The sequence below is a fragment of the Lutjanus erythropterus genome, chromosome 5 (genome assembly GCF_056507025.1).
Source record: "Lutjanus erythropterus isolate fLutEry1 chromosome 5, fLutEry1.hap2, whole genome shotgun sequence".
In the NCBI taxonomy this organism is placed as follows: domain Eukaryota; kingdom Metazoa; phylum Chordata; class Actinopteri; order Lutjaniformes; family Lutjanidae; genus Lutjanus; species Lutjanus erythropterus.
In genome coordinates, this window is record NC_139321.1 from 7,459,097 (window position 1) to 7,483,714 (window position 24,618).

The 24,618-nt window shown below is 41.7% G+C and overlaps 1 protein-coding gene across 2 annotated transcripts in view; it reads left to right on the forward strand.

The window, feature by feature from the left end:
- The window catches only part of afap1l1a (actin filament associated protein 1-like 1a), a 31,799-nt gene extending 7,183 nt beyond the window's left edge, over positions 1 to 24,616 (forward strand). The window contains exons 1-19 of one of the 2 annotated variants that reach the window (XM_084718658.1): positions 6,759 to 6,961; positions 11,788 to 11,913; positions 12,544 to 12,627; positions 12,760 to 12,839; positions 13,287 to 13,422; positions 14,098 to 14,193; positions 14,308 to 14,522; positions 14,620 to 14,799; positions 14,939 to 15,022; positions 15,580 to 15,655; positions 16,786 to 16,899; positions 16,980 to 17,191; positions 17,790 to 17,935; positions 18,048 to 18,120; positions 18,672 to 18,786; positions 20,977 to 21,144; positions 22,047 to 22,222; positions 22,315 to 22,437; positions 23,590 to 24,616. In XM_084718658.1, the coding sequence (XP_084574784.1) occupies positions 6,931 to 6,961; positions 11,788 to 11,913; positions 12,544 to 12,627; positions 12,760 to 12,839; positions 13,287 to 13,422; positions 14,098 to 14,193; positions 14,308 to 14,522; positions 14,620 to 14,799; positions 14,939 to 15,022; positions 15,580 to 15,655; positions 16,786 to 16,899; positions 16,980 to 17,191; positions 17,790 to 17,935; positions 18,048 to 18,120; positions 18,672 to 18,786; positions 20,977 to 21,144; positions 22,047 to 22,222; positions 22,315 to 22,437; positions 23,590 to 23,616 (2,262 nt within the window). In that variant the 5' untranslated portion in view covers positions 6,759 to 6,930 and the 3' untranslated portion in view covers positions 23,617 to 24,616. Of the gene's footprint in view, positions 1 to 6,758; positions 6,962 to 11,787; positions 11,914 to 12,543; positions 12,628 to 12,759; positions 12,840 to 13,286; positions 13,423 to 14,097; positions 14,194 to 14,307; positions 14,523 to 14,619; positions 14,800 to 14,938; positions 15,023 to 15,579; positions 15,656 to 16,785; positions 16,900 to 16,979; positions 17,192 to 17,789; positions 17,936 to 18,047; positions 18,121 to 18,671; positions 18,787 to 20,976; positions 21,145 to 22,046; positions 22,223 to 22,314; positions 22,438 to 23,589 lie in introns of those variants that run through there. The other variant, XM_084718656.1, reaches the window with a different exon arrangement.
- Positions 24,617 to 24,618: the final 2 nt, after the last annotated feature.

The window sequence follows — 24,618 nt, forward strand, 5'->3', positions numbered from 1 at the left end:
GAAATTAAATAACTTTTTATTAGCATATAATCACCTGAAAATAAGAATTGTTGTGTTTTTGTCTCCTTAAAATTAAGCCTAGCTGTTTATATCTACAGAGGGCAGGGGTACTCTTTCACAGAGTCTGGTATGTTGCCATAATCCTTCGGTAGCCCAGATTGGACAAACAAAACACTGGCATTAGAGAGAGCCTTTTGAGACCACTGTAATTTCCTACTTATTTTGAAGGGGAGGATTAGGCAAGTTAGCTGCAATCTGCAAGCTCATAACTTGATGCCACCGAGGGCTCTATTTACAGATGAAATGGTATGAAAATGTCATATAATGATTATAGCAATCAGAATTATCACAGTTGTAAGTATTATCCTGGTAATAATGCACCTGCATTTAGGAAACAAGGGTTGCAACTAATGATTATTATCATAGTCGAATAAGCTTATTTTCTCAATTAATCAATTAGTTGTTTTGTCTATAAAATGTCAGAAAATGGTTTACTGTAACAGTTTAATGTCAAAGAAGTAAAAAAAAAACAGAAAATATTTACATTTATCATGCTAGAAATAGATAATTTTCACTTTTTTCTTTAAAAAATGAAAAAAACTGATTAATTGATTATCTAAATAGTTGGTGTTTCATTTAATAATTGATTACTTGATTAATCATCACAGCTCTATGGGAGACTGTTTCTAACTTTGGTTGATGCTGGGCAGTATTATACCTTCAGTTTTAACATTAAATTAAATCTTAAATGATGTTACTAATTGTCAGAAATTATATTGTGAAACTGGCCTAATCGTTTCATCCCTAGCTCTATTATAGTCTGGAATAGACACATATATGGACAGCTAAGGACGCCATGGACTACCACTAGTTTTGTTAATACCGCTTTCTGGTGTCAGTTTGGAGCACGTGCTCTACATGTTCAGTGTAGCGGCGTCTGCAGTGGCTGGACAAAAAACAATGGAAAGAAGAAATGAAGAAAAAACAATGGAAAAAAAACTTTATTTGTGCAAGGATGTTATGAGCTGTAAAAGATTCCTTATCCCTTATTTCCTCCATGTCACACTATTCACAATGGAATACTTTCCTGGCACACATTTTTGTTTGCAATGCCCCACATCTAACAGATGTGGCCATTGTTGGGCTGATAACGTGTAATCTGATCCCAGGTTTAAGTTTACTAAGACAAGTGAATAAAGCCTAGAGGATGTCAGCTGAGAAAATGAACAGCATTGCTTTACTAACCTGACCTGTAGCAGTGGCCCTTGACTCTCTCTCACTGCTTGGATAGCAGCTCCCTGCTTTCACCACAGCTTCCCAGATTACTCAACTGCAGTGAAGCCATGGGTAGCTGTGGGTGTATAGTGTGTGTGTGTGTGTGTGTGTGTTAACATCAAAAGCTCCAGTGCTCCTTTGCTGCCCTTCAAAAGCCAGTTAATGCTTAAACAGGTGAGTGGGGAACGCACCAGCCCATAATTCTCCCACTCCATCGCCATGGAAACGTCCTGGCCGTATAAGAAGCCTAATGACTTTGAGTATATTTTTCCTCTCTGCGACAGGCTCATTAGAGTGGCCTAATTAGAAGGAGCGAGGATGCATGTTCGAGCTGAAATTTGTTATAGACACTGACTGCAGGATACATACTGTACACACCCCATTTAAATGATGTCTAGAAATTCTTGCAGAAATAGGGGGAATTAACCTAAGCCTTGCAAAACTTTCGCAAGATTTAAACTAGGATGTAAGGCTGGAAAGTAATTGTGTTGTGGAATGTGTGCTCCAAATACTTTAGGTTTTGCCTAATTTAAGATTATGAAATTGTGCTTTCAAGTAAGCAATCATCTTAAGTGCCAGTCTGTAAGTCAGTGCACCAAACAGTTATTTCCAAAGTAAAACAACTAGGACTAAATAAAATCTACAGTATCAACAAAAACATTTAAAGCATCTGTTTCCCTTGACTGTTTCCGTCTTTTGTGTATTTACTGTATTTGTGTGTATACTTTCATAGAGTGTGGGATCCTTGCTGTATTTAATGATAACCTGAAGCATCTTCCTGTGTACAATAAAATCAGTGGGGAGAACATGTTTTTTCCCCTCTCCACTTCATTTGCACACCTTTACGACTCCTCCAAACCAAATAAGTTTTTCCACATGCTCCCCTCACCTGCTGCTCAACTCCAGCATGTTTTGTAGTACGCATCTGACATATATACGTGTGTTATTTATTGGTCTATATGTGTTAAAATGTCCACCCTCATAATGAATGTACACGGCCCAGCCATGAGAAAAGAATTCTTACTCTCATGGGGACTACCTGCAGCAGCTAAATAAAGGTTTGTAATAATGGCATATTTAAGAGCTCCATTATGTTGTCATTTCTTTGAAATACAGTTGGAGAAGCAGGCACATTCAATTCTATCAGGCGTAGGATCTTGACAGTGCATTGAGAATGGGGTCACCAGAGACAGTACAGTAAAAGCGGGAATGGGGTCACCTGACAGGAAGAGGAAACAGAAGGCCGGAGGTGATAAGTGATGTCATCAGTGGAAGGAGGAAGTCCATCTCTATAGGGGGCATATGGGGCATCCCCATACAGTTGGTCAGTCCATTAACTAATGTAGGACAGGAAAAGTGTTTTGTTGGCAGCATGTGGAATAAGATCAGAATTGGTCCCGAAGGGTCTTCAGTAGTCAGCTTATCAGAGCCAGCATGATCCTAAATGTCTGCTGTGATGATGTTCAGCTTAATCTCTGTATATTTGACATATGACAAGCCTTTATGCTACCTGTTATCGTGGTTTCTGTCAGGGTGTCTAGATTTCTACTGCATTTGAAGACCCTTTTCCAATGTGCTTCAGTTTTGTTGTGTCTCCTGGCCATCTTGTATATCTTCCCTCACCCTCAAATGAGTTAAGGAAGTTAAAATTGCTGGCAAACAGTTACTTGTTTACACATTCATTTTGGAGTTGTAATTAAGTCCACATGACCTCTTATTATCTCTGCTTTGCCCTCAGCCAGCTCCTGATGGAAATATCTGGATCTCAAGATGCTACGTGCTCTACTATTTGGGCTTTTCCATTGTTTCTTTTGGCCGTGCCAAGTCAAACCATGCTGCATTGATTCGCATTTTTATTACCAGTTATGACGCTTCAAGCTGGGCTGAGTCACATCCGAGATGGACCATATCCAGAGTGGGGCCAAAGCGCACCCGACCCGCCTTCAGCTGCAGTTTGTGGTGACATCTTGCAGAAGATGAATGACTAGTGTCTTTGGGTTTTGGACTGTTGGTTGGTCAAAATGACCAATCTAAAGATGTCACATTGGGCTTTGGGGAATTGTAATGAGCATTTTTCACAATTCTTTTGACATTTTATCAGCATGCATTGATTTATTATGAAGATAATCAGCAGATTAAGCGATATCGATCGATAATATTGAGCTGAAATTAGTTAAAATGTGCTGTAGAGCTAACCACCTGTAAATACTAAAATATTGACTATAGCAGCTTCAAGATTTCTCTCTCTTAAATATTAATTAAAATGGCATAATTTGGTGAAGCTCTGCTCACCCACCTCCTCCCCAATATGACTAACACACAGGTCAAACAGTTACAAAAAGACAGTTCGGTCATAGTCGCATTCATCATACTGATTTATATCATGTTCCCAATGAACCAATACTGTCTCTGTTTACCTACCATGGGCTCCGGAGGTATCAGTTTGTGAGTGCCCAGACATGTTTTGTACTGGGGAGAGGAGAACCGTCAGACTTGGGAAATGCCTGGAATCTGAGGAGTAGAGTGGGAGGGGATTTCATCATGATAGGGCACAGGCTGGTGAGAGAAGACATTGTTGGCACAGCTCTTAATGCAATTAAAAACCCCGAGCACATCTGGCCATCTGGTTTACCTCACCTTGGTTAGCGTGATGTGTTAGCTCACCCCACCGTGAGCTACAGTATGTGGAGCAAACCGCTGTGGTATGTTGGTGGTTTTGCTGAAGATGTAACATCAATTTTTTATCCGTGTTATGATTCAGCTATTTTCTTCAAACATGCATGCCCCAGCTTTGATGACTGAGCTGGATACTGGTATTTAGATAACCCTCACACGGCATGAAGATAACATTCTTGCTGTCTTTTCGGTGAAAACCCTCTCCTGTGACTCACTTAACATGAGATAAGAATATGCTTTTTCTTGGGGGAAAAAAAGCTTTTCTTTTCCTTTCAAAAGTTGCTGGGTCATATTGTTCAGCTGGCTTTAGCGATGAGACAAAGACGGACTCCCACAGTACGTTTCTGGACACCTCAAAGTCTTCAACCTGCAGCGCTCTTTCATGTCAGATCAGGTTGGGAAATGGCTGTATATCCAACATGTCCAAAGACAATAAGGAAGGGGTCGACTTCCAAGAAAAACCCAGCAGTTTTCATTAGATACTGATCTCTTGTGGAGTCACAGATGGTACAGTCGTTTGAGGTTCTCACAGCAGCTTTGTCTAGCTGGCAGGAGTCACCTCTTTGTGGATATAACTATGTTTTGTATTGTGGACTTAATTAGAGGTTCTCACTGTTATTCTGGAAGATTCATCTATTTTTCTAGGTGAATAGTCTTTTATGTTTTAGCAATTACCTGAATGAGTCAGTCTTACTCAAACATATGAGTACCCAGTTGTAATGGGGAGTAAGGTGATGTCTTTTTTTTACAGCATGGTGTGTTCTGCCGTCCCTTCTCTGGCATCCAGTGTCCCCTGTGGGTTCAGCGATTTACAGAGGAGGTCAGAGGTCACGTTTAGTCACAGTTAGTTAGAGTGGTTTGTCAGGCCATAACCAAGCCTACCAGGGTGTGTCTGTGGCGTTTGTCATAGCTGGACAGGATTTGAGGAAAAGTTGGGAAACACAAGAAATGCCTCAGGGAAACTCTCTGACCTGTATCAAATTGGATGGTAGCAAGGCTTCCTGTCTACATTATTAGGCCATTCATTTTCCATTCCTCTATGCTGACAGCCTTGGGAGTGCAGGGTTTCATATCCTCTTTATGTGCACAGTACGACTCGTTTGTATCATTTATTGTCTAGTGGTATTTCTGCAGCCTACTCACTGGGCCTTTAAGTAACAAAACCTGTAATTGCAGTCTTATTTCCATCCATTATCTTTAACTGCTTATCCTTGAAGGGTCGCAGGGGACTGGAGCCCATCCCAGCTGACATTGTCCAGGTATATCCTGGACAGATCCCCAGTTCATCACAGGGCTGACACAACAAGAGACGAACAACCAATTAACCCACAGAAAACTCACGTCTCTTGCTGTGAGGCGACGGTGCTAATCACTGCACCACCGTGCCACCCGCCATACAGTACCTGATATTCCCAAGCAGTCTCCTGTCCAAGCACTAACCGGGCCCAACCCTCATTAGCTAGATCAGATAAGATTAGGCATACTCAGAGTAGCCAAGTCTTCTTTAGTTTTTCTTTATTCTGAAGGGTCATGCACAAAAACATTAATCTCAAATGAGAAGAGATGCCAGATTTAGCTATTAGCTATTAGTACTTTTAGTACTTTAATTACGTCATCTTACACTGTACTGATATAATGGTTTTCCAACTGGGGAATTGGGGCCACCAGCTGCTTATCTCCATGAACAACTCCTTCCTGATAACGCTAATGGCATAACAGCAGTGGATGTAAACAAGCAACACTAGCATTTACTTTTGCCAACACTCAAAATTTGGTTCAAATTTGCAATACATTTGGGTAAAAACCTGGCTAATGACAACAGTATATTTCCCAAATTGCATTCCTCAGGGTTCAATACTGGGAGATTTGCTTCACCCAGCAAAGAGATGGGTTAATCTCGAGATGAGTTTTGAAAAATTGGTCACAGGGCATCAAAGGGGTCATACCAGGATTCAAAACAACAGGTGATCTTTTGTTTCACCTGCTCTGTATGATATAAATGTAATACAGTAACATCACAGTGATTGTCATGTGGTCTTGTGCAAGCCTACAACCAGCTGACACCGTTTTCATCCTGCAGTTGATATCCACTAAAAGCCTACACTTCACTTGTTTTGTCTCTGCGTGAGTTTCTGCACTGTTGTGCATATAGTTGCGTATTTGTGTGCCTGTGGGTTTGTTTGTGCAGCATTAGTGCCCCTGTGATTGAAGGCAGCATGTTGCATCGTGTCGGGGCACATGAGTCTGCCTCAAGGCAACAAGTCATCCACGTGTAACTCTGGAGAGTCTCAACTTGTCTCTGCCTCCTATCCTCAGCATTTACTCAATCTCTGCGGTATGTTTCACTTTATTTTTATTTTTTTAATGTAGGGATCATTACTTGTAACATCAGGTTCAGTGCCAGCATTTTACTGGTGAATTTCTTAGTAAGTGACTGTTGAAGATGCTAAAATGTAAAGTACGTTGGAATACAAGGCTTTACTGTATCTGGTATGTCAAAGGGTTCACTGGCATCTTCTGGATGGCAGCTTTTATGTGCATCTAGTTAAAGGTTAATAATGTATTGAGGGAAGGAATGTGAGAGAATAAGGAATGTGAGTTAGCTATTAGTCGACATGTGTGTGTGTTTACACAGCAAGCCTTTCCCAGGTGCTATACGATCCCTAGGATTACAGCGGAGCAGGATCCAATAGAGCTACACACACACACACACACGCACACACACATCTCCCTACCCCCCCAAGAAGACAAGAGAGGAGGGGAGTCTGGTGGGAGGGGAGGTATAGGAAGATAACAGATCAGAGGGAGGAAGGGAGAGGTAAAGGAAGTGTGAATACAGCAGTAGGCAGACTTGAGCTCACCTCCTCTACAAAGACTTCACGGGACAGAGCTCCCAGGGAGGCTTTGACTCTGGAATATCTCCGTCAGTATCTGTTTATGTATGAGTGAACCTGTTTGTCTCCTTGTTAACCTTGGAAAATGGTGGGGCTTTCATCCTCTGCTGTTGAGGGTAAGTGTCGAAGTCTTTAGTTGGTTAGTATATTAACACAGCAGGTATCTAAAGCGAAACAATATGTAAGAATATGCAAAGATATGTAAATATAGGGAACACTGTGAAGCGATTACGGTGTTGTAAACATGAGACTGAATGTGAGACATCAGGTGATGTTTACTCCATGGCTGAAGCATCATTCCAGCTTGCTGAAACACCAAGAAAGGCAATAGTGTTGAATTGTTGAGAAAGCAACAGTTTGCAACCCAGACTCAATAGTCAAGCCACTAGAGACTCTTTGTGGGATGCAATTTCTTGTGTGATTGGCTGGAATGTCTGCTTGCAACAATATTGTGAAACAGAGTTGCTGCTGAATGACTGAATTTTATCACTTTTAACATACTGTGAAGTTATTTGTCTGTATGATTGTGTCAGTGAATGGTGTATGGCAAGATATGCAAGCTCAGCATGAAAAGGAGTAAAAAAGAAAACTGTGCGCTTGATTGAGGTCACATTATTCTTCATATCAGAGTGTGTCGGACATGTTAGCACAGGTGCTCAACTCGCTGACATTACTCACCCCCTCCACCCCCCCCCCCCTTCACTCCTGCTCCCTCAAAGAGTTTGTACAGAAAGTCTGCTAATGCGAGCCTCTTTCAAAGGTCTGAGTCTGCACTGTTAAACAAACCACTCTCTCTGCTTCACCACACAGTCACACAATCGCACTCTGCAGTCTTGCACTATTAACAAAGAGAGGAATGTGTTTAGTGTTTATAACAGCAGTTGTCAGACTAGTGTGAGGAGGTAAATGTTTGAATGTGTCCACAGCTTTGAATGGCTTTGCACATTCCTGCAGGCACAGCGCACTGCCTGCATCCATCTTCTCTTAAACATACTGCAAGGAGTTTTTAACTGACGATAAAACAGTCTCAATTTAATACTGATACATATGAGCTACATATGTTAAGAAGACCATCAGCGAAAAGATTGTCTATTTTTCTGTATAGTTATAGTTCTTAAAGGGATAGTTTGGATTATTTAATGTGGGATTGTATGAGGTACTTATCTAGAAGAAAAGAAAAGGCTGTCTGATGCCAAAGTAAAGCGGTTAAAATATATAATAAATATAGCACACACTTAAACTGATATTGCTGGTGCCCCCCACTGCTTCTCCAAACTGGGGATATGCTGACCAGTGTCTACTGTAGGTTAAAAAAAACTAGAAAACTATCCCTTTAAAGCCTGTCACCGGGGTCATCATGCAAACTAGAGGAGCCTAGGTTTACATTTTTCCAGGCAAAGTTATGGTGAGTAGTGTGTTACCTGATTAAAAAGATTTTTCTTTTTTTTTTTGAAGTTATAGAAACACTGCTGCTTTTGTCCACTGGAGCCTCTAAAAATCAGTATGAAAGTTCCTTTTAGCAGATTTAAGGATTAAAAACTAAAGTACTAAGTATGTAGATTAAAGTTATGGTTTGTCCTTCAATTTCACCCTGGTCTGTCTTTAATCAAACCACATTCAGCCTTGTTTTCATGTAGTATTATTATCTTATGCTAGCTTGTGTGTTTTTTCCCTCAGGTGCTAGGCTCAGAATCTGCTTTATCTGGCTCTTAAAGACATCAAAGACACACACCACACTCTCACACAGATTAACAGGTACAGCAGAGATTTGAGGGATCATGTGCTGTTTTAGATGTGTGTATAGTGTGGTGTTGATTATAAAGGCACGACTGGGGATTTAAAGGTGGTCTTACGCGCCTCACATGCCAGATACTACGCAGCAACTCCTCTTCGCTCATTCTGGCACAAGCGGAATAACTCTGTAATCGTCAAATTGGATAATCAGCTCTCTGCTGCTGGTCCAAGTGAAATAGTGAAATAGTTTTATGAGTGTTTTGACCTACTTCACGCCAACTCCTTGAAAGCAACGCCTCGATTTCTTGTGTTTGATTTAATGCTGACTGGTGTAAATTTCGATTTCTCTCCGCTGTGAATGAGTAATGCCGTGGATAAGGTTCTGTCTTCCACTCCGGTTAGGGGAAGCCCAGTGGTGCGCCAGAGCCAAGACTTAAACAGCTGGAACCTCTGGCAGAGAGAAAACACCCGCCAGGCCAAGACATCCCACTCTCATGAGTTTCCTCCCCTGCCCTGTTCTTATTTCCCCAGAGTGAATCAAATCTTAATGAGGAGACATTCCAGGTCCCTGCAAGAATTAATTCCTCATGCCCACTTCTCCGAGTGCGAGCGTGCTTTTAAGACAATAGAAGGAAACCTCACTAGTAAAGACGACAAAGTGGTTAAACAGACACATAAAAACACACACCTTGTGAGGCTCTTGTTGCTCTTGACTGCAGCCTTGGCAGGGCATTGTGAAGCCCAGAGGAAGACCCACCTCAGGAAAGTATGCCTGTCTTTAAGGAGTGGGAGCAGTCTCAGATGTAGCACACACATCACTGACCAACACCAGATTCATCTTCCAGCTCAGCATGAGTTTCTGCTTGTCAGTGGTGATTACACAGATTGCTGTGTCAGAGTAAAACGTACAAATCCAACATTCTGCCCAAACTCATTAAAGGTCCAGTTTGTAAGATTTATGGTGATTCATTGGCAGAATATCAGGGGTGGGAGAAAAAATAGATTCTCTTAAGTACTGTGATTCTTTTATTTATGATTCCTGAATTGATTTTTGGATTACTGAATCATTTTTGTTTAATAAATATAAATAACAATAGTGCTTAGTCCGTTAGTTCAGTGTCACATAATAGGAATTACCATTACTGTGCTAATGTACAAACTGTCTATTTTAATTCACATATCTAACATCAAATGATACATGTGCTCCAACTTTCAGGCATATATTTCCTCTTCTTCCTTCAATAGGTGCTGACTTCATATTACTAACTCAAGTCTATTACTCTGGCTTCAACACTAAACACTGACCGGCAACAGCAGCCTCAAAGATTCAAAACTCAGACTTTAAATTACCGTTGGGTTTAAAAGTAAAGCTTCCGCTTGGAAGAGACATTGGCTACCAGCGGAGGGCAGCACATATATTTATATTTTCTTTTTTATTTATTGTTCACTACTTGATGAGCAGGATCAACTAAATGTAGGACTTCAAAAAGTACTTTATTTACATGAATTACTTTGCTGACTGATTTGAAGTGCATTGTCTTTGAAAATATGAATTAGGCTATGTTTTATAGTTTCTAAGACTGTCTCATTCAACTTTTTCCTATGATATAGTGTTAAAAGAAACAAAGGTCACAATAACTCGTAATATTGAATATTGCAATGCTTGTAGAATTGCAAGACTTAATATAATATTCATAAGTTTGTATTCGTAAGTTGTTTCTATTAGTGTGTAATCACCTGAGAACAAGAGCTGCTGTGTTTTTGTTAGCTTAGAATGAGCTGTGTGTATCTACAGAAGGCACAGGTTTCCCTGAGGTTCTCCTACACACTTGTAATGCGAGGGTGATGTGAGCTGTTTGCAATCTGCGCACTCACTGCTAGATGCCACTAAATCCTACACACTGGTGCTTTAATATGTTCCTCGAACTGGCCCCCAACACACAACAGACTGACTTGTGTGCCTTTTCTAGATAAATGGGCCGAGTTCATTTTTGACACGGCCTCCTAAACATACATCACACAACCTTTATTATGTGCTTTACATTTTTTTGTGCACATCTAGCGTGTGTGTATATTTTGTGTTTGTTTAGTGTAACAGGTCTTGTTGCCATATGACCGCCCACTGAACAAAGACTTTTCTGGCTCAGCGGCTGTCCCGTGGCTGACCCCAGCAAGATGCACGGTTCAGCAGGTCTAATGTGGCTCGACTGTGAAAACGGGGGAGCGAGTGAGAGAGTGAGAAGGAGGGAAGTGAGGGGTCGGGGGGGGGGACAAGTGTGCCAGCAGTGACTCAGCCAGTTGTCAGGTTTCGGAGGATTTTAGGATTATGGAAGTGGAGAAATGCGTATTAGGATACAACAATGCAGAGAGACAGAATACAAAAGAGGCTAAAAGGAGGAAATGTAGGAGTCCGAACACAGCAGCAGGTTGCAGACCTGTTTTCAGTCTGTCCAGCAGCTGGGGGAGTGAGACGGTTTATTTAAGTTCTGTTCTGAAAACAGGGAGTGGAGCGGTCCCACCTCTCAGATCAACATATATTCCTATACGCTGAGTGTTGCAGAGCCTGGAGGGACCTGTGAAGAGTGTGTTTTGCAGGAGGTCTGCCTGTCTGAGCCAGCTCCATGACTGTTAGATAAAGATCAGGTCCCTGCGTGCTGGTACATTTGGCCTGCGCCGGGCTCTGCAAAGTGCTCGTTCAGTTATTCTTGTCAGAATCTCATATTTCTGCCAACATCTTGAGAGTCTTTACAGCGTGGTTAATTTACCTTCTCAGCATTGAGAGTGACAGTTGATTGAAATTTGGGTTCGTGCCCATCAGTGTGTGAGCCAGCAACATTTCAGAGACAGCCCTTTCTTTGCTCCTTGGTGTAGGATGTTCTGTTGTGTTCTGTGTGAGAGTTCTTATTTTTTGGTAGTTTCAGTTCCACTTTCCTTCTGAGTTAATGAGCAATTAGCAAACATGTCTCCTGTTGCTTCAGCTTGTTTAGTCTGGCAGGTAACAGAGGGGGGAGGAGAGGAGAGAGACTGTGTGATAAGGTGGCGGGTTGTTATTGACAAACTGTGACAGAAAATGAAAGAAAGACAGAGGGAAAGAAAAGCAGAGAGAGACGCTCTGACATACACCTCTGGATTTGTTTGGACTTGTCAGTCTGACCTTTGCCCCTCGCTGAACCCGTGCCCCTCTGACCTTTGCCCCCTGTCTGTGCAGCGATGGAGGTGTTGGTGAGTGAGCTGGGCGTTCTGCTGAAGATGCTGGACCAGGAGAACCTCAGCTCGTCCACGCAGGAGAAGAAGACCTCCGTGTGGAACCTCCTGCAGCAGATACAGCCATCAGGTTCGGAAAGACAGAAGAAGTGACTTTTATCTTTTGTTTCAGACTCCAGAACTAAGAAAATCTTTGTCAACTGAAATTTTACCAACTTTTCAACTAGTGGATTGGCCATCATCTGTAGATTAACTAAATCAGCCATAGTGCACTCTCACAATAGCTGTTGAGCTCCCCTCGCAGGAGTCCTCATACTCAGTCGGGTGTTTTTGCCATTAAAAATCAACTTTTTATCCAGTCAGCTCTTCTGTCGTCTGAGGCTGGTGGCCAGTGTAGTGATTTGTGTTGGTCCTTCAACCTGGTGTTAATTAGTTTGGAGCCCCGTAAATGTTTAGTAAATAGTCTCTCACTCAAAAATAAGGTACATCAGGTCTGCATGTGTCCCAACACCCTACAATAATGGATTAAGAAGCGCTTCCCTCCTTATTTAAGTAACACCAGTGACTATCCAGCCAATGAGAATTTGATCATGTCAACCACCCAGTCAACCAACTGACCACAAGCTGTCAGCCATAAATACACTATTTTAGGTGCATGTTGTGGGATAGAGGTTAGAGAAACACTGTTTTACACTAATATCCAAACTGATGTTTCTTACCATGCAGTAAGTGTTCGTGTTTGCTCTTTCCTCGCCTCCAGTTTCTGGAACAGACTACATCTACATGAACTCATCAGTGTACAGAAATGGCACCAGCTTTGTAGAGTCCCTCTTTGAGACATTTGGTGAGTTCGAGTTCCCACATTGTACTGTGAAATTTACACCTATCTATATATATGTACATATGACCTGCAAATATCATGCTGTCTTTTTGTACACAAAGTGTGAGTTTAAATGTATGTTGCTGTCTTTCATAGACTGCGAGCTCGGAGACCTAAAGGACGTTACGGACGATTTGAAAGAAGACAAGAACACACAAGCTGACACTTTAAAACAGGCAAGTGGCCAAAATAAAGTAAATTCACAACTTATCCCTTTCCAGAAATATTAATTACATATGAAATAGTGGCTTTAAATCCTGAAAAGAGGATGAGGGATATATGTTATTGCAGGTTCACTGTATGCTGTCCATCTTTTCAGCACTCGCCAACTTTGCGGAGGTCTGTTGCACCTCTAAATGACTTGTGAAGAAAAAGCAAAGAAAAACAGAGATTGTATTCCATGTTGTGGGGGTTTCCCATGCACACATGCTCATCACTCTGCAAGCTGTTGGAAGAGTTAAGATTTAGAGACCCACCCAGAGCGTATGTGTCTAATTTATGGAAATGATTTTGAGGGTTATACTCTGTGTCTCTTTGATGATGTGTTTCTTAGGCTGTGAATAAAAATCTTTAATAGTTTTGGAGAAAATATGAGTGTTGTGTTTGTGTGTCTCTCTAAGCAGAACTGTGCAGACTCCCCAGCCCCGCACTCAGCTGACTCTCCTCCCCCTCTGCCCACAACACCTCCTCCTGAGGAGTACTATGAGGAGGCAGTGCCCCTCAGTCCTGGCAAAATGCCAGAGTACATCATCACACGAGGTCAGCATCTTCTCCGCCGCTGCTGAGCTCAGTGACTTTAGTGTCATTTTGCTGTAAAAACCTCTTCAGGGATAGTTTGGGATTTTTTGAAGTGGGGTTTTATAAGGTGCTTATCCTCAGTCAGCGTATTACCTACAGGAGATGGCAACTGGCATGCCCCCAGTTTTAAGGAGCAGAAAGCATTTTCAGACAGGAAACCACCATTATGTTGCTGTCTCCGAAACAACCTAACGTCTCTGGCAAAAACATTAATTTTACCTCACAGAACATTGGAGTTACTGATCTTCCCCTGCCTCAATTGGTTAGTTTGTTTGCATTATTGTGTGACTTCAGGGTTTTAAAGCATTAGTTCAGATTCACCAAAGTCATGCAATAAAGAACAAACTAACCAATGGAGGCTGCAGTAGACCAGCAACTTCTGTGTTCTGCAAGATAAAATTACTATTTTTGCCAAGGGAGTCTGGTGACTTTGGAGAAAGTGATATTTGTCTTTGTAGTCTGCCATTTACATGTACTAGTAGTATACTGGATAAGTACCTTATACACCCCCACTTTATAAAAATCCAAGCTATCCCTTTAAAATATATAAACATAGTTATATAGCAGTTTTACAAACATAATTTTAAGAGTAAATGTTCGACGGTAAGGACTAATTAGGAATTTTTTCATTTTCAGTGAGGTCAAGTCCTCCCAACTCTATTGAGGATGGGTATGAAGATGCTGAAACCAACTACCCCACCACCTGCATAAATTCACACCGCAAGAACTCATGTGAGTTGAAAACAGAGTTACCCCCAAAATGAACAAGATTACAGAATAAAAGTTGCCTTTTTTAATAGCAAATGGACCACACTTGTCTTATGTTCTCTGCTGTTGCTCCTCCAGACAATGACTCTGATGCTCTAAGCAGCTCCTACGAGTCCTACGAGGAGGATGAGGAAGAGAGGAGCCCTGGCACCCGACTCACCCATCAGTGGCCCTCGGACGAGAGCTCCATGCCTCCTGCCAGGGACTGTCGCATCTGTGCCTTCCTGCTGCGCAAGAAACGTTTTGGCCAATGGGCGAAGCAGCTCACTGTCATACGGGAGAACAGACTACAGGTGAGGAGCCTTCAGGAAAGCATCAGGATACATGTATAGCCTCTGCAATTCTTCTTTTCTTCTTCATCTTATATCCTATGTGTCATCGTTTCTGCAGTGCTATAAGAGTTCTAAGGACACGTGCCCCTATGTGGACCTGCTGCTGCCCCAGTGCACTGTGGTTTATGCACCCAAGGACAGCAAAAGGAAGCACCACGAGCTCCGCTTCACCTTGCCCAATGGAGATGCTCTGGTGCTGGCGGTACAAAGCAAGGAGCAGGCCCACAGGTGGCTCAGGGTAAGCTGCAGGGGTACAGACTGGCAACACAGCCATCCATCTTGTTGACAATCAGTTAAAAGGGGTTTGACAGCGTGGAAAAACAAACCTTAAAGGGAAGTGTACGGTCGAGAGTGACACATGTAAAATATGCCCACAGGTTGTGAGAGAGGTGAGCGGTCAGAGCGCCGGGCCTGAGGAATCTGCGTCTCCTGTCATTACAAGAAAAACTGAACTTGACAAGGTAAGTGTAGAAGACGTTCCGGCGTGTCCCTGTTGTTTTTATCCTGAAGACATAATTTATATTCACAACTGAGGTGAGGAAAGCGTTGGTGGCAAGCAGCAATTGTGTTGTCACCATCAATTTTCCTAAACAATTGCTTGGTTCGGCACAGGACACAGTGATACATGTATTTGGCTCGCAGAACAAAGAGGAAATATGTACCATATAATTGTGTGTTAAGGCAGCAATGATAGGGGTGTTAGAGTTAAGTGTTGGATCAGGCACATCCTCTTTAAAGCTTACCAACCTGTCAGAACATAAACTGCAAAAAACCCCGTCATGAGCAAAAGCACAGGATGAGAAGCGAGGAGACACCATAAAGGTGGGAGGAAAACCAGGCACAGGAAAAGTCTGTTCGTCTCATTAAATGTTCATGGTTATGAGACAGTGAATACATTTGTAAGCTTGTTAAATAATTGTCTGAAGTATAGTTATTTAGCTCTTCATTAGTCCAGTTAAGTAGGGCTTAGAAACTGCTGTTGAAAGTCTAAACTGGTGTGTGTGTACGTCTTCTTCAGAGGTTATCTGCAGAGAGGAACACATCCGATTCAGACAGCGTGGGTGTGTCAACTACAGAGACCAGCAGAGAGAATGGTGAGAAAAAAATATGAACTCAAGACCACTTACTTGCTTTTTTCAACTGCATCTATCTCAAAGTCTTCATCAGTAGATAGAGTTAGCTCAGTTATGACTGAAAGTGGACAACTTTTTTTGCTTTAACTTATTATGAAATAAGTGTTGATTGCACAGTGTAATTTCTAGAAAATGATACCATCCATGTTTAGACTGGTTCCCTATAAGCCTTGCTTTCACTATGCAAATTTTTCTGCATGGTGATGTCTACCCTTACTGCAGTTACTTGTTTATGCAAAGCAATTATGTTACTTAAGCTATGTTTTTACTGTGCAACACATGTCATGAAAATGTGTCTGTTTCCACATTAATTTCCACACTGCTCCATTTGGTTATGGCAGTTGGATTGCAGAGATGGGAGAGTTTTATTTAATGTTTACAACTAGCATGCAGGTCCCAGAATGAAATGTTTGTCCACCAGCAACATGGCTAGGTAATGTTCATAGTTTACCAGCTACTTATATTTTAGCAGCATTTGGCTGGTGGCATTTGGTCTCTGCAAGTATTCACAGTATTCGACAACTCAAGACAGCTGTGGGATTGTGGAGTTGGATGCGTGAGTGTTGAAAATACTTGACAGTGTAACACAACATGGGTTTAATTACTCATTAAGAAAAAAACTTTGGTGTGTGGCATCCATACTTGTTTGGTTCTCAGGCACTTCTGTACAATTAAGTCTGATATATCAGCGGGTTTCCGAAACATCTGACTTTCCAGACTTTCAGAATTATGTCTTGGATGTTGACATCAAGACTATTTACAACTCAGAAATGTGGCATTAGGTCACATCAAATTCAATACTCGTGATGACAACTGAGCTATTTCCACGGAAAGGGAGTGAACACCACCCGCTGATGAAGACCATGAGAAGCACATAATACATCTGGGAAAAATAGCTAATAAGGATTCATAAGGATTTTTTTCTGTCAAAATATTGTTTACAGTGGTTTCAGTTTTAATAGGTCCATAGTTTAGTGAAATGTATTTTGTCATGTTTTTTGCTTGTTTTAAAGTAAATTACTTTTTCCACATGCCAAAGATATATTTACAAGACAAAAATCAACTGTGGAATCCTTCCTTTTTTGATGTAGGAAAAGTGAAACGGGGGCCTTTCGCTGCGGGCCGTAAAATCACACGCATCATCAGCTTCTCCAAGAAGAAGCCCCCTCGGCCGGGAGACCCCCGGACTTCTGACCCCCGACAAGGTCAGAGCTCGCCTCACTGTAACTCATGAGGTCTCCGAGTTTGCAGACGCCTCATTTATCTTTCCCTCCTCGCCCTGCAGGCTACCTGTTGCTGCTGGTGAATCAGGTGTGGCGGGAGCAGTGGTGCTGTGTGTGCAGAGGCTCCCTGCACTTCTACCTTGACAAAGGAGACCCTCGCAGCTCGATGCCTTCACTTCCCCTCCACGGCTGTGAGGTGTTCCCGGGGCTGGGACCCAAACATCCCTTCGCCTTCCGAATCCTGCGGAACAGCACAGAGGTGGCAGCTCTGGAGGTACAGGGCATTTGTATTGCATTTGCATTAACAATAGCTTGAATGATTTTCAGAGGAGTAGCTCCTTGTGGCAAACACAGAATAATCACTGGACTGTAGTTCCTCGTATGAGATACATACAAAAAGATCCCTTAATACAGGTGTAAAGAACACCCATCATTACTCCAGTCAGCCAGCAGCTGTAATGTTTTGAGTCACTCTGCTCTCATCAACCCTATCCTAAGCAAAAACCTCTAATAAACCCACTGTGCACTACCTGCCAAACACCAAATAGCAGAAAGATAAAAGTAGCAGCTAACTGGCAAACATTTAGCAGCTAAAGAGCTCGATATTTTGCTCAGGATTGGTGGCAACCAAAACAGAGCTAAAAGCAGTTTGAATATTGGACTTTGGTTGGGTGGACAGAAACACAACTTTAAATGAGTGCTAATGTTGGTCTGTATTTGCTCACACATTTTACATAAGTACACAACAGTTAAGGTGATAATATGTCTATTTGGTGTTTATAGCTTGTTCCACTACCCACAAATGGCAAAAATCTAAATGAATACTGATCATATTTTTCCATTTTTCCATTTTTTGTCCTTTCTCTTTTCAGGCCAGCAGCTCTGAAGAACTGGGAAGGTGGCTTGGCGTCCTCTTGGCAGAGACGGGCTCTGCGACAGATCCAGAGTCACTGCATTACGACTACGTTGACGTGGAAACCATCGCTAACATCCGCGACGCTGCGCGGCATTCCTTCCTGTGAGTGAGACAGATGGGGGTGGTGGGAAGGAGGTCAAAGCAAGGCCACTGACCAATGCAGTGATGTTTGGACCTCATGCAGATTTCATTTCCCCTTGTTCTCTGACCTTAGGTGGGCCACATCCTCCAGCAGTACCTCCACAGACTCCAGAACATATGATGAGGTCCCTAATGAGGACATGCAGGTGGGACACATGTGCTCAGGCGCACAAACACATTTTCATGTTCACTTAAACCTGATGTGCGACGCTTTACTTTGATGTGACAAGATTAGAAGCCGTCTGTGTGTGTGCAGCTGTTGGGGACTGTCTCTGTCTGGATATGACACTCCATATCAGTCAGGCGAACAGACAGACAGCGCTCTGTTACACGCCTATCAATGACGGCTTTTTGTGGGCCAGAGAAAAAGCAGTGTGTGGGCATGGGAGAGGAAAAAAAGACCGAAAAAAGAAAAAGCAATCAAACTGGTGACAGGAAGGCAAGAGGTCATGGTAGTTTTACAGCCAGTAAACCCTTTTCCCAACCCCGCTGACACGCATTTAAACACACATCTCTCACCACCTACTGCCACAAACACGCACACACCTCAGTGATCTCAAACCAATAAATCAAAAGATTTGTATATTGCTTCGCCTGATAACAAACTTTGCCTATTTTTTTTTATCTGTCCTCATCCTTCTTTTTGCATCCTCCCACATCTGTCATGTCCTCCACCCCCCCTCTCTGCTCCACCCAGTCAGAGGAGAACCACAGACAGCAGTCTGGGAATCAGGCGAAGAGGCGCTCAAGTTTCTCCAGCAGCGACTCTGACAGAACTAAGCCTTTAGTCTCCCTCAAACGAACAGGCTCAAGTAAGTGTGTCCAAGTGGTTTGATTGATTTAAAACTTTATTTATGCAGCAAAAACTGACTGAGAGCAAGTTTTCTTTTGCGGGATTGTCCTGTTTAAGAAACAACTATGTGATGACAACATCAAAATGTTCAATTAAAACATTCATATTCAACTGGTGTTTCATTGATAGAGACAAACTGTGAGAAACATTAGTGAGTCAAGCCTAAAGTGAGGTGCAGAGAGGCTAAAAGCTGATTTCCCGAGGATGATTTAAATTTTAGGGATTTCTCAGTCTGCACCTGTGGGGTTTGCAGAATCCTGATATTTCAGAAGGTTGAAATCTGTTGGCAGCTTTTGAATCAATGGTCTATAAATAGAAAAGGTGTTTCTCATTTCTGTGGGATAGAAATGTCCGGTTTATATTTTTGTACATGCTATCATGTTCATCATGTCACCAGTAGTGAATGAACGGCATTGTTAAAGGGAAACTTCGCCAATTTTACACACCACAGCCTGTTAACAGGTCTTGGGAATACTACTACACAAGTGAGAACGGTTCTATGACGCCTTTTGTGGCTTCAATGGGAGCCGCACGAAGTTTGATAAAACTGAAGATGGGGAGTTAGAAAAAAGTGTGTTTAACAGACCTCTGTAGCACACATCCAAAACAAGTCCATGTCTTGATAAATCACCATTCTTTATTGGCACTGTAAGATTTAGAAAAACAAAACTTCTTTTTCTAAATTTAAAACCAGTTAAATTGTTTGTATAGAATGAAAACTGTGCATCAGTGTGAATGGGCATGCTCCACTGTGTCACCATTTGCATATAAATAATGTCATCTACATATAGATGGAATCAACCGTCACTAACATTGGCCAAGGTTGTTAAAATGGAAAACTTTTCAACTCTCCTCCTCGTGTTTCCAAGTGGTATAATTGTTTGTTCTGCAGTCTCAAAGACAAGATTGGATTGCTTTCTGTTTCCTCAGAGGTTTTGTGGAGCTTTATGGAAAAATTTGTTCACGAAATAATCAAGAGAGATGTGTGTTCGCTGAAGAGGTAAACTGAAAGTTAATGTAATTATGTAATAAAATAGTTTGGGTAATGTTACCCCAAAGTTGTCTATTTCCACTTTAATATAATTTGTGAAGAGAGGAGAACCTAAAATTGATCCTTGTCGAAACCCTTTGCTATTGTCGATCAAGTTAGAATTCACACCATCAGCCACAACACACTGAGATTGATAATGTATGTCATTTGTGACCAGGCCAATAACTGTAAGGCACTTTGATGATGTATTGTGAACTGGCCTGTATGAAAAGCATTACAAGAGATTGTTAAACACAGCTGTACACTACAACACTAACCAGTTTATACAGTAGCACCACATCTTTTTAGAAGCCTTCCTCTTATGTTGTTTCAGCTTCACACCCTTCTCTGCTTTCCATCTGTCTCTCTCCAGAAAAATGAGGGTAGCAGCCTGCTGCCCTGCGAGGGAAACAAGAATCATACAGATGGCACCTCTTAATATCGTTACGTGTCTCACAGGAATTAGGTTGCAAAACCCTAGTTTTACTATTCCTTTCAGTGGTGTACCAATTCACAGTCATTAAATCTGAGCTTTTATCTGGCTCAATATCCCCCTTCTTCCTCTCTCCTTTCGATCATCCTCTCACTTTCCATCCATAATCTCATCCCTCTTCGCTCGCCTCTCCCATTTGCTCCATTGTGTCAGTTGGCCTCAGTGGAGATGAGCGTCCTGAGTTGAGGAAAGTGATATTGGTGTGGTCGTCTGTCTCAGTGCCGTTCGCTGTGCCGGTTCACAGGCCTTCACTGTGACGTTCTGACACATCAAAGAGGCGACGCTCTCCAGGGCTGAGAGCTTCAGGATGTAACCTGAGATTTATTGGACACTCACATTAGATTCGCTGTGTTGCCTCCTGACCTCTCCCTCTGCAGGAGAGTGTGTGTGTTTCTTTTATTCATGCATCATATGCTTGTTCTCTCCCAAAATTCTGTTTTTGAATTGCAAAAAAGGTCAAATTTGTGCTTTACATGTTCATGTGAGTTGTAGAGGTGGTGTCACATGAGGAGCATGACATTAACAAAGACACGCAGGCATACCGCTTTGAGACGCTTTGTCTTCTTCCCATAACCCGCTGCACATTTGACCCTTCACCTTTGCTCTCATCTGACATCTCCACCCAGACGCCAACCAGTACGGAAGGTATGGGAAAACCCGAGCTGAAGAGGACGCCAAGCGTTACCTGAAAGAGAAAGAGGAGCTGGAACGAGAGAAGGACGGGATACGAAACGCACTAGTGACCCTCCGACAGGAGAAGAGAGAGCTGAAGGAAGAGCTGAAGACTGTCTCTGGTACGGAGATAAAAACTAAAACAGAACAGATGCTCAGTCGCTGCTGAACACAACTCTAATATAACTGTAACTCTTCTGTATCCAGAAACTGTCGTCTGAAAATGAATGAATGAATATTTTCACTGCTTTACCTTGCTGTCAGACAGCTTTTTTCTGTCATTAATCTGCTGTAATATAAGCCAAATATCACTTTCTCCAAACCAACCAGCCTCCATGGGTGGAATCGGTCATTTTAAATCACAGAACACTGAGTAGCTGCCTAATTTGAGCAAGACTTGCATTTGTGCACATTCTTTATCCCTGGTCTGTGTCTGCCTGTGCACTCTGACCTCCATCATAAGAGGGTCATGTGAGAAGAAAGTTTCCCTACAGGGATAAATAAAACATGTAATTATTTTTTTTTATTATTTTTTTATTAAACCAGAAAACATGGATGTGAAAATTCCTTCTCAATGTAAGCAATTTCCTGTAGTTTCACATAGTATGCTTCTGGGAGTGGTGGAAAATATATCGCTGTTTTTTTAAACTTAGAGTAGCATACCAGATTGTACACATTAGACACAAATTAGAAACAAAATGAATTACAAGTGAAAGTGCTCCTTAGTCATCTAAATGACTCTTGCCACAGTTATATTATTATGTACTATATTATTTCAATATTTTTACTATTTTTCTGTGGTTATAACAATGTATCATAGTTGACAGGTTTTCTAAAAAAAAATTAATCTGAGAAGTATAGCTGTAATAGATTAAAAAATACAATAGCTGCAACTGTAGTGGAGCAAAAGTACAAAGTGGTATAATATAGGAACACTCATGTCAGATAAACGTACTGCAAAATCTGGTTGTTTCATTATATTATATTTTATTTTATTTTTGGTTGCTGTGTTTCTGTGGAACAGAGAGGAGGAAGTCCTCTGTGAACAAGCGCGTGTCGCAGCTGGAGGAGGCCTGTCGAGCTAAAGAGGCGGAGAGGGTGGACCTGGAGCTCCGGCTCTCTCAGGTCCAAGAAAACCTGAAGAAGAGCCTGGCCGGTGGAGCGCTGGGGGCACCCGTAGAGACTAAACCCCCCATTAAGGTACAGCGTATTTGTTGCTGAAATAAAACACAAGTTCATACCCACCTGCATACACGTTCTTCATTTACTCGTTTCATTTTCTTTTTGTTTAGGCCTCCAGCAAAAAGGCCCAGAATATCTACAGCGATTCTTTACCAGTGAACTGTGCCTCAGAGATGAGGAAGAGGCCTCCATCTGTTTATGCTTCCACAGGAACTGTCATGCAGAAGGCAAAGGTATCGCACAGTTTGTTCCAATCTAAGAGTCATGTTCTGATCAAGGCGTCACAGGGGGTTAATAGAACCACAGCAGGATGTGTCTTCATCTAATGGAGTTTCACAGTTCACACATTAATAGATTAACAGTTTGTGCATGTTGGTGCCGTCACTGTGAACAGTTACAATTAACTACCTGGTATGTGTGAATGTGTTTTGTGTGATTATTGTCACTTTGTTCTCCTGCTTTGACAATACAGTTCACAATATTTCTACCGTAACGACACCAGCGGGTCTACTGTAGGCGATTTAGCAAATGAGTATAATATGATTACAATATGTTAACTACACAGACACAGATGGTGTCGTAACGACAGTGGTTGCACTGTTTTTTTTATTACTTTTACTTTGTTACTGATTAACTCTGGTGCACAGATGCAAAAGAAACAGGCTGAACACAAATGGCCCAAAATAATTCTGTAAAGAAGTTCGGAAATCTGTGCTTGAGACTTTCAAAAATTTTTTTTTCTTTTAATGGTTTTAGTGATTATAACAGCACCTTGCAGGGCCATATCACTCTACAGCCATAACCTACATTATTTTAGCCTCTGTTTGCATTTCTGTTTAATTTTGCCCAAAAATTCATAAATACATCAGTGGCTACATTTATGCACACGGTATTCAGTTTTTTGCCCTTATTTCTTAAAAGACATACTGCTAGGTTGTTGACATGTCTAATGAAAATGAATATTCCACTAATATTCACTTTTACATGCAGCTGTGCATACAGCAGTTATGGAAAAATTGACTAGTCGGAGCTGTTTTCCAGCACTAATCCAGCAGAAATATTTTTTGTAAAGCTGTTTCTTTAATTCTGACAAATATTAAGATATTGTGTTTTAACATCATTGCCTGGCTCTACAGTTTCACTGTTGTACTGTCAGTTTGAAATGACTCCTTTTTATGCAAACATGTTCCATGGGCTTGGATGAATTAGTTTGTGTGTTCATTTCTGATATGACAGTGCACCAACTGAAAGTGTTGAATCTCTGTTTATGTTGTATATAACTCATTTATTATCACTTGTGCATTTCAACTGCATCCCTTGAAATTCATTTCTTGGACTAATGACTTTATTTTCACGTTGGTGCCTCGTGTTTTCTGTGTCTGCAGGAATGGGAGTCTAAGAAAGGAACCTAAAAGTGTTATCATGGAACGGACTGGAGAAAGACTGAATAGATGTCAGGATCTGAACACTGTGACATTCAGTCCCGCTGAGGATTACCTTCCATCTGCATTCCAGAGCACAGACTTGTCTCCTTCTGGATTACCAAGGAAATGAACTGTAATGAGAGAAAACAGCCACTAGGTGGAGGTACACGTCACTGAATATTTACTCTTCTCTGTCTTCCTGAAAGGATGTCAACAAACGTGAGGAATCCAAAGACCGCTCGCTGTCCGTTTCCAAGTATTTTCATTGTCTTTGGTGGCGCAGATTCAAACATAGTAAACAGAAGAGAGAGAAAGCAGAGTTTGTGGAAGAAAGACACAAGAAAAGTGAACTGAAAAGCATATTGTTGTAGTGGAAAGGCAACACAAGATCGTGTTCTCAGACGGCGCTGTGTATGGTTAAAAGTTTCACAGTTAAGATGTCACGTGAAAAATGTGATGTGTTTGGAAAATAAGAGGATGGAGGCAGTTAAAGCCACGATGTGCCTTTTGTATAATATACTGTTTTGTTTTTTCTGCCTGTACAGAGTGAGCCATGACTACTGTTTTGTATGTTTTCTACTTTTATACTGTTCAAGGTTCTTTTTCTCGTCTTTCTCATAAGTATTCAGCTGGCTGCCGTGGAGGGCTGAGTGCATTGTTATTTTACGACTGCACTTGTTTGCTTGTCCTCTTCGGCTGAAGCAGTGCCACAGCAAAAACCACCTGCTGAATAATTTGTTTGGAACAAAATCCTGTATTCTCTCAACCTTCTTTAGCACACAGTCAGAAACAGATCCTCCTGCTGGAGGTAATTGAGTGACTAACAAAGTGGTGCTGTTCAGTGATACAAACCCATTTCTTTCTCAGTAGGAAAATCTTCACTATTTGTCATTTTAACAACTTTTCTGCTGAACCTGTGGTTGACTTTTGCACTTTACTGCTCTTCTACCTGGATAAGGGAATAATAAATGTGTGTCTCATTCTCAAACA